General features: G+C 37.8%; 1 protein-coding gene and 1 long non-coding RNA gene across 10 annotated transcripts in view; one reads left to right on the top strand and one right to left on the bottom strand.

Annotated features, from left to right (window-relative positions):
• The window catches only part of COL11A1 (collagen type XI alpha 1 chain), an 85,227-nt gene that overhangs the window by 63,083 nt on the left and 9,336 nt on the right, over positions 1-12,808 (top strand). For all 6 annotated transcript variants that reach the window (XM_053468816.1, XM_053468815.1, XM_053468817.1 and 3 more), the window contains 15 exons: positions 150-257; positions 1,369-1,422; positions 1,680-1,733; positions 2,592-2,699; positions 4,581-4,634; positions 5,383-5,436; positions 5,519-5,572; positions 9,935-9,988; positions 10,373-10,480; positions 10,572-10,625; positions 10,765-10,818; positions 11,333-11,386; positions 11,946-11,999; positions 12,117-12,224; positions 12,360-12,413. In XM_053468816.1, coding sequence (XP_053324791.1) covers positions 150-257; positions 1,369-1,422; positions 1,680-1,733; positions 2,592-2,699; positions 4,581-4,634; positions 5,383-5,436; positions 5,519-5,572; positions 9,935-9,988; positions 10,373-10,480; positions 10,572-10,625; positions 10,765-10,818; positions 11,333-11,386; positions 11,946-11,999; positions 12,117-12,224; positions 12,360-12,413 — 1,026 coding nt within the window. The remainder of the gene's footprint in view (positions 1-149; positions 258-1,368; positions 1,423-1,679; positions 1,734-2,591; positions 2,700-4,580; positions 4,635-5,382; positions 5,437-5,518; positions 5,573-9,934; positions 9,989-10,372; positions 10,481-10,571; positions 10,626-10,764; positions 10,819-11,332; positions 11,387-11,945; positions 12,000-12,116; positions 12,225-12,359; positions 12,414-12,808) is intronic.
• LOC128499871 (uncharacterized) overlaps positions 1-12,808 on the bottom strand; it is a 374,046-nt gene that overhangs the window by 4,348 nt on the left and 356,890 nt on the right. The window lies entirely within an intron of this gene.

The raw sequence follows: 12,808 nt of genomic DNA on the forward strand, positions 1-12,808 counted from the left end.
TGCCAGGTTGTCAATAGGATTCATAATGGTTCAGTTTATGATACACACATCAGGCAGGTGTGAGGCAGCTTCATCATTCAATGTAAAAAAGGAATGTAATCACTAAGTGTATTTAAAATCACTGATGATCACTTATTACTCCAACACAGGGTGAGAAAGGACCTCAGGGGCCAGCTGGACGTGATGGTGTACAAGGACCTGTTGGACTTCCTGGACCTGCTGGTCCTCAAGGGCCACCTGGTGAAGATGGTGACAAGGTAAGGCTATATTTGTATTTGTAGGCCTATAGGACCACTGATCCCGTTGTGATCCATAAACACATTCATCTAAACTCTCAGTACTGATCTTCCAAGGAACCGAATGAATTTGCTCAGTTATATTATGAAGGACAGCTGCATTAGAGAGAAGTACAGTGCATATTATTATATTATTGAGAGTAGTGGAAGCATGTGATTTGTACAAATACCCAAAAAATGTGAGTTGTGTGGATACAAGATTTTTAACCGCCGAGTGGATAAGATGCTGAGTGCATTAGTATTAGTCCAAGAGTATTAATGGGTGAAATAAGGTTTACCTGTGAAAGTGAAGAATGCAAATGTCAGGTTAAATATCTAATTTGTTAAAGAGTGCTAATTGTTTCAGCAAACAGTGGTATTGATCGTATTGGAGATGAATCAGGTAGTGTAAGCACAGAGCATACTGTTGTACATAATAGTGAATAATATAGTATGTGATGAGGCTGTATGGGTATGAATGTATACGGTACACCGAGGAGCAGTGCTTCTGCATGGAAGCTTTGGATGTAGAAGCATTTGTGGGGGGCAGAAGTTTTGGGGTATATGTGAGAGTGTATGGAAGCCTTTATGGCGTGTATAGGAATGACACTATAGGGTACAGGAAGATGTTGAACTTTTGAGTGCAACCGGTGGCACATGAATGTCCTACATGAATGTTATATTTGAAATATAGTTGAATGTATTATTTATACATTTAAAATTACTGACCGGCATCACATGTTCTTTCCCATGAATGGTTATATTGCTAATTCTTTGGTTACTTTATTCATCTCTGCATCTGTGACAACGGTAAATCCACTTTCATTAGTGGTCTCTGTTTCTCTGCTCTTGCCAACCTCACACATATTCTTCTCAGTCCGTCTCATTTATTTAAACCTTGAAGGGTTTCTCTGCAAATCCCAAGGAGTACCACGTTATTCAATGTGAGGATTAAGCTGTCAGCATATGAAGGACGATCGATGCTCATAATTCTAGCTGCATCATAACTATGATTATGGGAAATTCCCAGAAATCATCACCTTGTGATTTTATTTTTATATATTTTATCATTGTTCTTATTCTCTTGTTTTAGGGTGAAATTGGAGAGCCTGGTCAGAAAGGAGGAAAGGGAGATAAGGGAGAACAGGTAAGTGTGTAAAAATGTTTAAAAGGTTTCAGCATATTATGCTGTCCTAAAGAACCCGAGAGGTCCACTTTCATCACTTTGAGCCTCTTTAAAGTGAAACACTTAACCTTTAAATCCCTGCATAGAACTAAAGGCAAGATATGTTTCTGGGTAATGTTTTATTTTGGGTTCCAAAGGTTTCTTCTGCTCTTCAGATTATACAGTATTATAAATGAGTTCCCAGTGAAAATGAAACATATTCTTCTCTTCTGTTTTAGGGTCCTCCAGGACCAGCTGGTCTACAGGGTCCAGTTGGAGCACCAGGTCCAGCGGTAAGTGATTAAATATCCATTATGAGAAGTTACAAAATACAGACAAAGGTTTACTGCGTTAGACACATGTATATGTAGAATGTGTGTTAAGACATGAGGTGGTAATCTATCCATCGCAGATAGTCCTGGCATTGATCTAGCAGCAGAGCACTGTTCCATGGGCTTGTTGGGGAAATCAGAGATATCAATTGTAACAGGCCCATTTACACTATGGAGCGCCGTGCATTACCCGGTACAGCCTCCATAGTAAACTTACTCCACGTGATTGGTTGGGGTTGCTGCCCTGGGTCAGGCCTAATGAAGCTCCCGGGCAAGGTACATCTTTGGGTGATGCCACCATATACGCAGATTAAGCAGCTGCTTAGGCCCTCATTGCTCAAAAAAGGATAGAGAGGAAAAGCTAGGAGGAGTGTGTTACAGATTCATCATGAAATTATCATTATATTAATAAAACATGTTTTAACATATCAACCAGAAGTCACAAGTGTCCAGGTAGGTTAATCTTCCATGGGCTCTGCTATCTAACTCCTCATTCCACTCACTGAACTCAGTCTCACTCATACTAGGCATTTAACAGCTAGATCCAGCTGAATATGGTTTAGTTTGGGCTGCATCATTCCAATAACATGAGAAGCTGGTGTGAGTAAATGCACTGTGCTGTGCTCACTGGGATCAGTTTCATTCATATCCCATCCCGTCCTTATTCTGATCACTGCAGCAAGCTTAGTAAATCATTGCCTACATATGACTACAGCAGCTTGAAGGTGTATTTGTGATGGGTGCTGTATTAGATACTTACTGGATTATTTAACCTGCTAATGTGTTTCAGATCTTAATTTCCTATGTGTTTTCTTACAGGGTTCAGATGGAGAGCCTGGTCCCAGAGGTCAGCAGGGAATGTTTGGTCAGAAGGGAGATGAAGGTCCTCGTGGATTTCCAGGCCCCCCTGGCCCAATTGGTCTCCAAGTAAGTGATGTCTAGAATCATTCCATTATTCCATTTGAGGATGGGAAATTGTTGGCTAATATCAAAACAAAGCTCATATATATATATATATATATATATATATATATATATATATGTCCCATACATTCTGTGCAAGTACCACAGCATCCAGAACGTGGTGTGACTGTTTTATTATAATCTTTATAACGTTTGTGCATTTTGCATTGAGTAACCCTTTTGAGATTTTACATACTCAAACACATACTACAGTTTATATATGCGGTGTTTGCTGCGTGTTTAGTTATGCGTATATGTTGATATACATCACCATTCATTTTAATGCGAGCATCTCGACACCAGATGAAGATGCTGCAGGAAAACAGGAGGTGCCCCATGCCCTTAGCAGATGAAACATATGCATAAGAGATGGCAGAGCTCAGATCTGAGGGTATGAGTCTGGCAGAGTGTCAGTCAGTGACTCTGGCAGGCTGAATGACTAGGCTATCAGCTCAGTGATCAGTGTGATGCCAGCTGGCACGGATTATTCTTATGGCACTGTGCTTATCCTGGAACGCTACTGATGTTACTGATCTGGGGAAGGGGATACAGTGGATACCTCTCAAAACATATGCACACAATGTTCATTATTTATATTTAAACCCACTCACGATATGCTCAGTCCAACTTGCATTCACTAACAGGCACTACATAGAAAACCTATAACCGGATATAGTGTAAATACTTATTTCACTTAATTCAGATGCCGTGATGACTCAATGTAGAGTTACATAGGGTAATAGGGAAAAGTGTGTTCATCTTCTCTCATGGAAAGAGATTGGGTGAAGAAGGGACCTCTGGCTCTCCCATTAGACAATGAGGACATGGGGTTGCAGAAGGTTGACAGCTATGGGTTCACAGCTTCATACTATAAACCTGGCTTTGAGTCCTCTGGTTATGATACTTTACACACGCTGCTGTTTTGCATACAGCACAGATGCACACATTGGCATTTGAATTTTTCTATACATATTAATGTCCCCTGTCTTCAGTAAGAGAGGATGAATGATGATGGGCCTTTCCATATTGCCAGTAGCAGCTTCACATTTCATCAGGCTGGCCCAACAGGGTATAAATTATTAACAGTCCTCACACTACAAGGGCTGTGTATAGCAGACAACATTCTCCCAGAAAAATGATATTCTTATAGTTAATCTGAACTAAAATGCATGCATTAGTAACTAGATGATGCAAATATACACCGGAAGGGCTGATCTAGACTCACTTTATATAATTAGATTCACCCAGTTTATTAAATATTTTAAATAAAATTATCTTTCTCTATCTCATACACTTTCTTTTATAGTAGGTAGCTGTTGTTAGACATGACAGGCAAGATTTACACCTACAAGTAGCCCTCACAACATATAAGAATAGTAACTAATGTATGAGGCTGAAAGTAGACTGATCATAGACCCATGGGTTGATAAAGTATAGATGGATGGAGTGGAGTCATCATCAAACCATGCCCACTCACCTCCATAACATCTCTGAAACGTGGTGCTATAGCCTAGTCTTAGGCTTCCAATGATGGAAGCAGAAAGTCTAAAGATGATTTATCTCACTAGCCTGCTGAAAAACAGGAACCTTTCCTTATTTATAGCATTAACCATTTGTGTGCTATAGGACTGGAAAGGACATGGACTTGATATGTTATGCATATTTGGACATAAACCTCACATCACCATATATTAATACAATCTGGCATCCTAAATGAGCTAAATGTTACAATCTTTATAAACTTTCTCATAGCATAATGGGAAACCACGAGTCTACCCATTAATGAATAATATCTTACATAGTTACATATCACTATTTAATCATATTAATTTTATGTGATTTCAGGGGCTTCCAGGACCACCAGGTGAAAAAGGAGAAAATGGTGATGTTGGTCCAATGGTAAGTAAATTACATAAAAGCTTGGATACAAAGAAGGATTAAAAAATCATGAAATTGTGCTTGATTCCCATACCTGTCCTTGGTGCTTTTTCTCAAGAGGCTTTTCCATTGTAATGAATCTTTTTTATGAAGAGCTATCATTACTTAAATAATAAATAATTTTACCCAAAACCACATCTCTATTTACTTCACTTCTACTACACTTTTACTACAGAAACCCATGTATTTTACACAACTGTGCCGTTCTTTATTTTTGTGAAGAACATGTGGCCTCTGGTGTACTAAGAAACATTTTGATGTAGGACCCGACTGATCAAAAACTTTTCTTTAATGCTCGCTCTTCTGAATATGTAGTTATATGTATGGTATATTGTATGTATCTCACCGATGGCAGTAGGATATAAGATATATTTTATACTGAAAGTATTTAATGAGTCCTGAAGTTTCTTTACGACCCCCTCTCTTTCCCATTACTGATCTGGTTGAGGTAAAACAAAACTTCAGCAAACATGAACATCTTGTCACTTGGTAAACATAGACACTACACTAAACATGAAAGCCATTTCATAAAATGATGTTTTACGGTAGACATGCGGTTTAATGTCCCACATTCAACCTGCTTCTCTCAATGTGTATGATATGTATTTTTTGTCAAAACGCATTATTATTTATTTGTACAGTAGGTCCCTGTACTGCACCTGGTAGTTTTATCTTCCTCTTGTAACAAAAGTCATCTTTGTTTTAACAGGGTCCACCTGGTCCTCCTGGTCCAAGAGGACCTCAAGGTCCTAATGGTGCTGATGTAAGTATTATGTATCTTGCATTTACATGGGAGGCTCACTTGCATTTTGTCTCCAGTTTTCTGACTATATTTCTCTTTCCAGGGTCCCCAAGGTCCTCCTGGGTCTATTGGATCTCCTGGTGGTGTTGGCGACAAAGTAAGTTGGCAGTGCCAATTTAACACAATTGTCCATAAAATGTTCTTCATGATAGCGCTCCTCACCATCTAACTGTAGGCTTTAGAATTAGTTAACAACCAAATAGGTCATTCAGTTGTACCCATCTCCAAATTTCGGACTTTCAAAAGCCATTTAGGCCGAGTATGAGGGTCAGGATTGTATTGCACAACAATACTGCAAATTGACACACTTCCTGCAACAACAAAAAAATTAGTTAAGACACTCATGTCACTCATATTACTACAGTTATTCTCTGTAGAGATATAGTCACAACTACTGACGCTACAAAGAGCTATAGATCAAACTAGTTTTTATGAGTTGGAACATTAGGGGAAATTCAAAGACCGAACTCTATGTGAAAAATAGTAATGCAAGGCTTAACACAGAGAGCAGAGTTTATTAGGAATATTAGCAAGCTGAATTATAAGAGAAATCCATTTCTTGCTTCGGAGTTGCTTGCATTGTGAGAACGTTCTGTCGCCGGTGCTTTTATCCATCTCTCTAGAGTCTCTGTACATTAAAAGATTCTGTCTGCCGTGTTTGCATACAGAATTATTATATAATAACAGCTGTCTTCTTAAATCAGGCAAATGCAGAATTTTCTTTTCTTAAGAAGTGCGCCGTCCTATCTCTCAGGAGCTCTGCGGTTTTATTTTTTTAATCTCAAGATAGAAATATTTTTTATGGATTGTTCCTCTTCTTCTTTTGTATTCACAAAAACTGCATGCACAATGAGACATCTCTGTATTTTGTATACAAGGATTTTCAAATCTATCGAACACAACAAAACACCTCAAGTCAATTACCCAAAGAGCATGCTATGACTTGAAGAATTAACAAAGACTGGAAGCAGTCTGTTATTACGTTTTATCCTAAGTACTTTTCTGTCTTCCAAATTGTATTACTTGAATTAATGCTCTTGGAAGACTGACATGTTTTGCATATAGGTCAAATAACTTCTCTAAATAAAACACAATAATGATTGTGTGTCACTAAACATGGCACCAAGATGTTAAATAACAAAACCAAAAGGTGGCACTTATATGTATCTTGACATGAGTATCGAGCAGAAAAGCTATATATATATCAGCTTTACATATGTTGTTTACTATATTTTGGTCTTCGGAGGCAATAGATGACTGGCGTTACTATTCTCCCCATCATTCTGCTATTGAGTACTTGTGTCTCTTTAATGGTTTGTGAGTGTTGCTCTGATAGTTTTGATATGTGCTTTTTTATAAATGGTACACGCTATTGTTTTTGCACCATCTATCTGTTCTTTTAATCATACTTGTAGGATGGGGATTCATTTTTGGAAGGGGTACACTCCGGTCAGAATCAATGACTGTGTGGTTGGACTATGATTAGATGTAGTACCTCTTGGTTTTGGTGCAGGCAGTTCTTATAAACATATTCAGAACTTGAAATGGGACGCAGGTGATGACTTGTTGTCTAGTGTGTCATCCCTGGTGTTGTATACATTACCATTGTATCTCTCCATCAATGAGATTCTAGATTCCTGATCTCAACAATATACTTGAAGGTTACCATTTGAGGACTAGTGTCTAAGGTTACCAGAGATTGTAATGGATTTTAAATCCCCTTTACTCATCACATAAAAAATATAATCATGGCATATAATAAAGCAATTGATACCGATTCTATCTGACAATTTTCGTTGTTCCTCTATAATTTTGATGTTAGTCAACCTTTTTGTGGAGATACCAAGGCAACTGCATTGGAAATGTCCCTTCAATACGCTTTTATAAATGAACAGATTTAATATATGAAATGTTAATGGAGTTTTTTTTACACAATAAAAAGATCCAATTTTTGATTATACAAAATAACAATGGGGAAAAAAATCAGTATTAAGACCAAAAATGTCAATGCGGTCATCACTTTTACTAAATGGTATTTATCCAATTCCTTAGTGCAAGTGAAAGAATAGAACTTCTTCATAAATCACATCCACTAATTGGCATATTTTAACTATAAAATCAGACATAATCCATTGCCTTTCAGTCTGCCTCAAATATATTTACTGAAAAAAATATACCTGGTCATTTTTTCTATTAACTTAGCATTTGCGAAAACAATGACATTTCCATGAATGGTTTTATGGTCTAGATACGTGGAGCACAGGTTAAGCAAACGTTCCAGCAATGCCAACCACTTGATCCCTCCACTATTCCAGATACCTAATGGGTGCCATCAGGTCCCGAGCACTCCATTTTTCTTTATTTGGCTGCCTGGTCTATGCCTCAATTTGTAACATCCCGGCATAAGACTAATTAGTTATAGATCCAGGTCGCACATCTTGTATTTGTTACGCCACCGCATCTTTTTCTTCTCCCTCTTCCATCCCTCTTTGTTTTAAAGGTTATCATCCAGACAGCAGTTGGTATTTACCTAACGAGATTAGAATACATTGATGGATAATGTGCTGCTCTGGATTCACAGGGTTTTCCAGCTGACGCAGGTGTAGGTCAGGGCTACTTTATCAGAAGGATAAGCGAGCCTTTGCTCAGGGACAGCCAGTAGGTTTGCACTTAACCGAACAAATGAGATGTCATAACTGATCCATAGCATTTTTCTAGTTGAGTATTCCCTCCTTTCTCTTCAGAAGACTTGTAAGGTTGATAAATGTCAGATTAGCACCTTTGTGTGTAGATAGATTTGTTTGTGATAGCCTGAGTGGTTCAGTTTGAAGATCTATCTGTATTGATGAGGACTTCATGTCCTCTTTGATGTTTTTTTATGAGATGGGCACCTAAAGCTAGACAAACTATAATAACAATATTCTTTTACTTCCGCCAGTGCTGACTATGAAATATCACTCCATATTGTAATAGGCCAGTGCTTTGATATCAATTTATTATAGGGGTAATGAAACCTGAGTCTCATTTTCTCCCGTTAGAATATAACCATCTGGACATCCTTTGAAGTTAAAGTGCATCTGTCCTTTTCCTAATTTCAGCATTTTACTGGTTAATTTAGTGGCATGTCCATTTTACACATATACATTAGTAGTATAAATGCTATAAATCTGTCTTATGCCATCAAGAGCATCTTCCTTAGCTACACTTCTCTGGATTTCCACCATTACTCTTCTTCAAATGTCCCACTCTTCATTAGAGGTCACAGGAGGAGGGGAGTAATTAATAACGGAAGATTTGCCCTGGATGCCACTAAACTCTGTACTCTTTATGTAAACGATTGCAAACTTTGAAGCAGAGAAACACACTATGAAAATGACATCTACACTTTACTAGAAAAGTTATGGAGTCCAGAGACACAGAACAAAATAAATGCAATTCGCAGGTTGTCTTGGGAGCAGAAATAAGTGAGGTCTACGTGGTAACATCTACAATTGTAGAAATATCAGAGGATAAGTGAATATCAGAGACTTAACCACTATAATATGTAGTGTGTCGTAAAAAAGCACCTGCTTTGTTAAGGCTTGTAGTAATTATATATTGAGGAGCACTATATAGCTCATAATTTCACCTCTTTATAGATACAGGCATCTAATTCTGAAAATACCCCCCAGGAGAAATGTATTAGGGGCTCGTGTATGTACACAATAGTGGTTTGATGTATGCATGAATTCCTGATCTTTCCGGGTCTTACATTCAACCGATGATGTTAGAATGGCGGTGGAAGTATTGTAGCAGGTAAAGAAAATTGTGATTGGTGTTAGTTTTCCAAGTGAAAAAGGGGGTACTGCACCTTTAAAATAGGCTATGGATAGTATAGTATATTATGCTTTGCCTTAATATCACACAGCGATAAAAAAACAATTTCAATACAAGTATTATGTCACTGAATTGATCAGTCCATTGAGCTAGAAAAATAATGACAAAATATTTCGTGTGTGCTTTGGATTTTAAATTTAAATCTCCCAGCATAGAAGCCTTGATATGTTTACTCCCAAAATGAACATTGTGAATTGTATATATTTTTTTTAATATTCTCTAAACCTTTTTAAGAAGCTTTGCAAATCGTAATTGCAGCTGTGGAACCTGCATTAACATTGCCAAATAAATTTTATACTGAACAACCTTCAAGCACTAAATATGTTAAGTCATAAGTGGATCATTGTTTAGTTTTGTTTTTCATTTAGATTGTAAGTTGTTATGAGTATCTGCCTCTTGGCGGATTGTGCATATGTGTATTGATCTCTGTATAAAAGCTCTGCATGAGCCAAGCCATAAAATAAGATGTTCAAGTCATGGTTTCGTGTATTCTGCTCATAAGAGTTGAAAGCAATATTTTAATTAAAAAATACATATTTATTAAAAAAAAACTAAATCTAATGTGTCACATTCTCTCTTGCAGGGTGAACCCGGAGAGGCTGGAAACCCAGGTCCCCCTGGGGAAGTCGGTGTTGGCGTAAGTTCTGCTTCTTCCATATTTCCAGGGACAGGTTGTAAATCTGGATTGTTGCCCAGTCATGATAAGCCACATCTCTGTAAGCTTAAGATATCTAATTATAAGCTTTTTCCCCATTTTTTATTTCCCTGTTTTGATTTGGACAAATGCAGTACAATATTGATGTGAAATGGCTGTACTGTAATGGTAGATTATAGTAATGCAGCCATTTCTTCCACACATAAACAATGTCTCTGTAGCTGTTTGAAAGCTTGGGAATCCATTTTCAAGCTTTAGAATAGAACACGGTGTAGTGTTTTCATTGTCCATGAAAAATGAACACAAATTTAGGATCTAACATGTTATGGCCAGCTCATCTTGTAATGTATATTTATTGTTTCACAGGGTCCTAAAGGTGAGAGGGGTGAGAAAGGAGAGGCTGGACCCCCAGGAGCTGCAGGACCTGCCGGGCCTAAAGGTCCACCAGGAGAGGATGGTCCCAAAGGAAATCCTGTAAGTTTTTTTTATCGTTATACTTTGTTGTCAGGTATTCTTTTCTTTTGGTAAATGACATATTTTAAAAAATCTCTTTTCTACTTTATAGGGTCCTGTTGGATTCCCCGGAGACCCTGGTCCTCCTGGTGAACCTGGTCCAAGTGTAAGTTCTAAATTATATCGTGAACATATTAAAGGCTGTCCATTTTTCTATAATTTACATTTTCATAATGTTTCTGTATGCATCCATTGATACATGTGAAGATCTGATATTCTAAAAATACATTGTGTTTTCCTTATAGGGTCAAGATGGCGGTCCTGGTGACAAAGGTGAAGATGGTGAATCAGGACAGCCCGTAAGTGTGCATTTGAATATTTAGATGCATACAACATGTATGATAAAGCTTCTAAAGACAAAAGTGTCTCACAGCTTATTCTTTTATTACATTTTATTGCAATTTATGTACTTTGAATGTAGAAATGAGCTTTTATGGCTATAATATGTTGATTAGTGAAGTGCACCTTTCATTTTAGGCCAAAATAAGAACATTCAACAATTACCTTTCGCCCCTCGCCAATAGCTGGTTCAGAATATTGCCTCTAGTTTTAGTAAACTTGGCCCTTTCATTTATCCTGTAAAATCTTTCACAATAAGCTATTTTCTGTATAAACGATTTGTGAAAATGACGTCATATCAATAATGTTCAATGATAAAACATAAAATGCATTATAAAACCCAAGCAAATTGTTTCTGGAAAAGATTATGAGTTGTAGGCTCATCTTTATATGGACAAGTCTCCAATTCCGTGAACATTACTTATTGTTGATTGTTGTTCGTTTGAGTTTAATATTGTTCCTCTCTGATGACAGGGTCCACCCGGTCCCTCTGGAGAAGCTGGACCCCCTGGCCCACCTGGAAAGAGGGTGAGTTATTTTGTCTTGTACTGTGTTTTATCGCTGAGTAAAAGCTTATAGCCAAATTTATCTGAGCTAAAAATACAGGTTTAAATAAAAAAAAAAAAGCTGTTTATCTACATAAATAAACCGGAATGCAAATAGATTTTAATGTCAATGAAAATAAAACTTGATTCCCAGCTCGATCAAGATTTAAACAGCTGTTGCTATGAGAGTGTGCACAGATGAATAATTATAGCATGGTATAATGGGATATTGATTCAGCTTTACCTAGTGCAAGTAACTGGCCACAAATGCAGGCAATTACCTGCAAATCACAGATAGGGACCACCGTGTAACCGTGAATGGATCTGTATATATTTGTGTAAGTGTACGTTTATATAGGTGTGTCTGTGTTCACACAGTGGTTAGCTTCCAAGCGTTAATTGAAATCACATGGGTGTGTTAGTACGCAGTCTGTTTAATTATTTTGTCTTAACATCTTAGTGAATCAAATCAAACTGTCATGTGTTTACATCATTTTCTGTCATCTGTTCCTGTGATTTTAAACAAGTCTATATTTTCCCAGGGTCCTCCTGGAGCACAAGGTGCAGAAGGAAGGCAAGGAGAGAAAGGCGCTAAGGTGAGTACGCTTGACCTCTTGGAAGCCTCAAACCCCCCCCCCCCTGGATGATATTATTATGATAAACCTGAGACCCCACATCCATGACTTCACTCACGTTTTTATGGTTGCTTACAGGGTGAACCTGGAGCAGAAGGTCCACCTGGGAAGACAGGTCCTGTTGGAGCTCAGGGACCTCCAGGAAAACCAGGTCCTGAAGGTCTGAGAGGAATTCCCGGACCCGTGGTAAGTAAACATGAATGACACTGTATGATCACGTTTTGCCTTTACCACCTTTCTACATTATGCTGTTGTATAATAATGTTCTCGTATTGACTGCAGAGTTTATTTTTCCTCTAATTATTGTTTTAATGTTTGTAGGGAGAACAAGGCCTTCCAGGTGCTCCTGGCCAAGATGGACCTCCAGGTCCAATGGTAAGTTTGCATCACGCAGATGCCCACCTCTGCAGCATCACTGTAGTGGCAATACAGAAAGTGTCTTTTCTTTGTGTAATAATATCAAAATTAGTCATTATCCACCCTACAGAATTAAGTGTCATAAAGTGGGTGCAGGAGAAAGACTATACTATAACTCCTGCAATGCTAAATCCACATGCCCGTTTAATCCCACATATTTTCACATTCTAAGACACCTCAGATATTTTTTAAAACAACCATCCTTTCTGAAAAATGAAGAACTTGAATAAAAAATAAACACAGAGATTTGTAGATTCAGAGCCTGTACCTTATAGGTGTTCAAAATGCAATTGTGATGTAAAGCCTACTTTCACTGTATACCTCATATGAACACCTTGTCTGTAACAGGTCCC

Source organism: Spea bombifrons, chromosome 6 (genome assembly GCF_027358695.1).
Source record: "Spea bombifrons isolate aSpeBom1 chromosome 6, aSpeBom1.2.pri, whole genome shotgun sequence".
NCBI lineage: Eukaryota > Metazoa > Chordata > Amphibia > Anura > Pelobatidae > Spea > Spea bombifrons.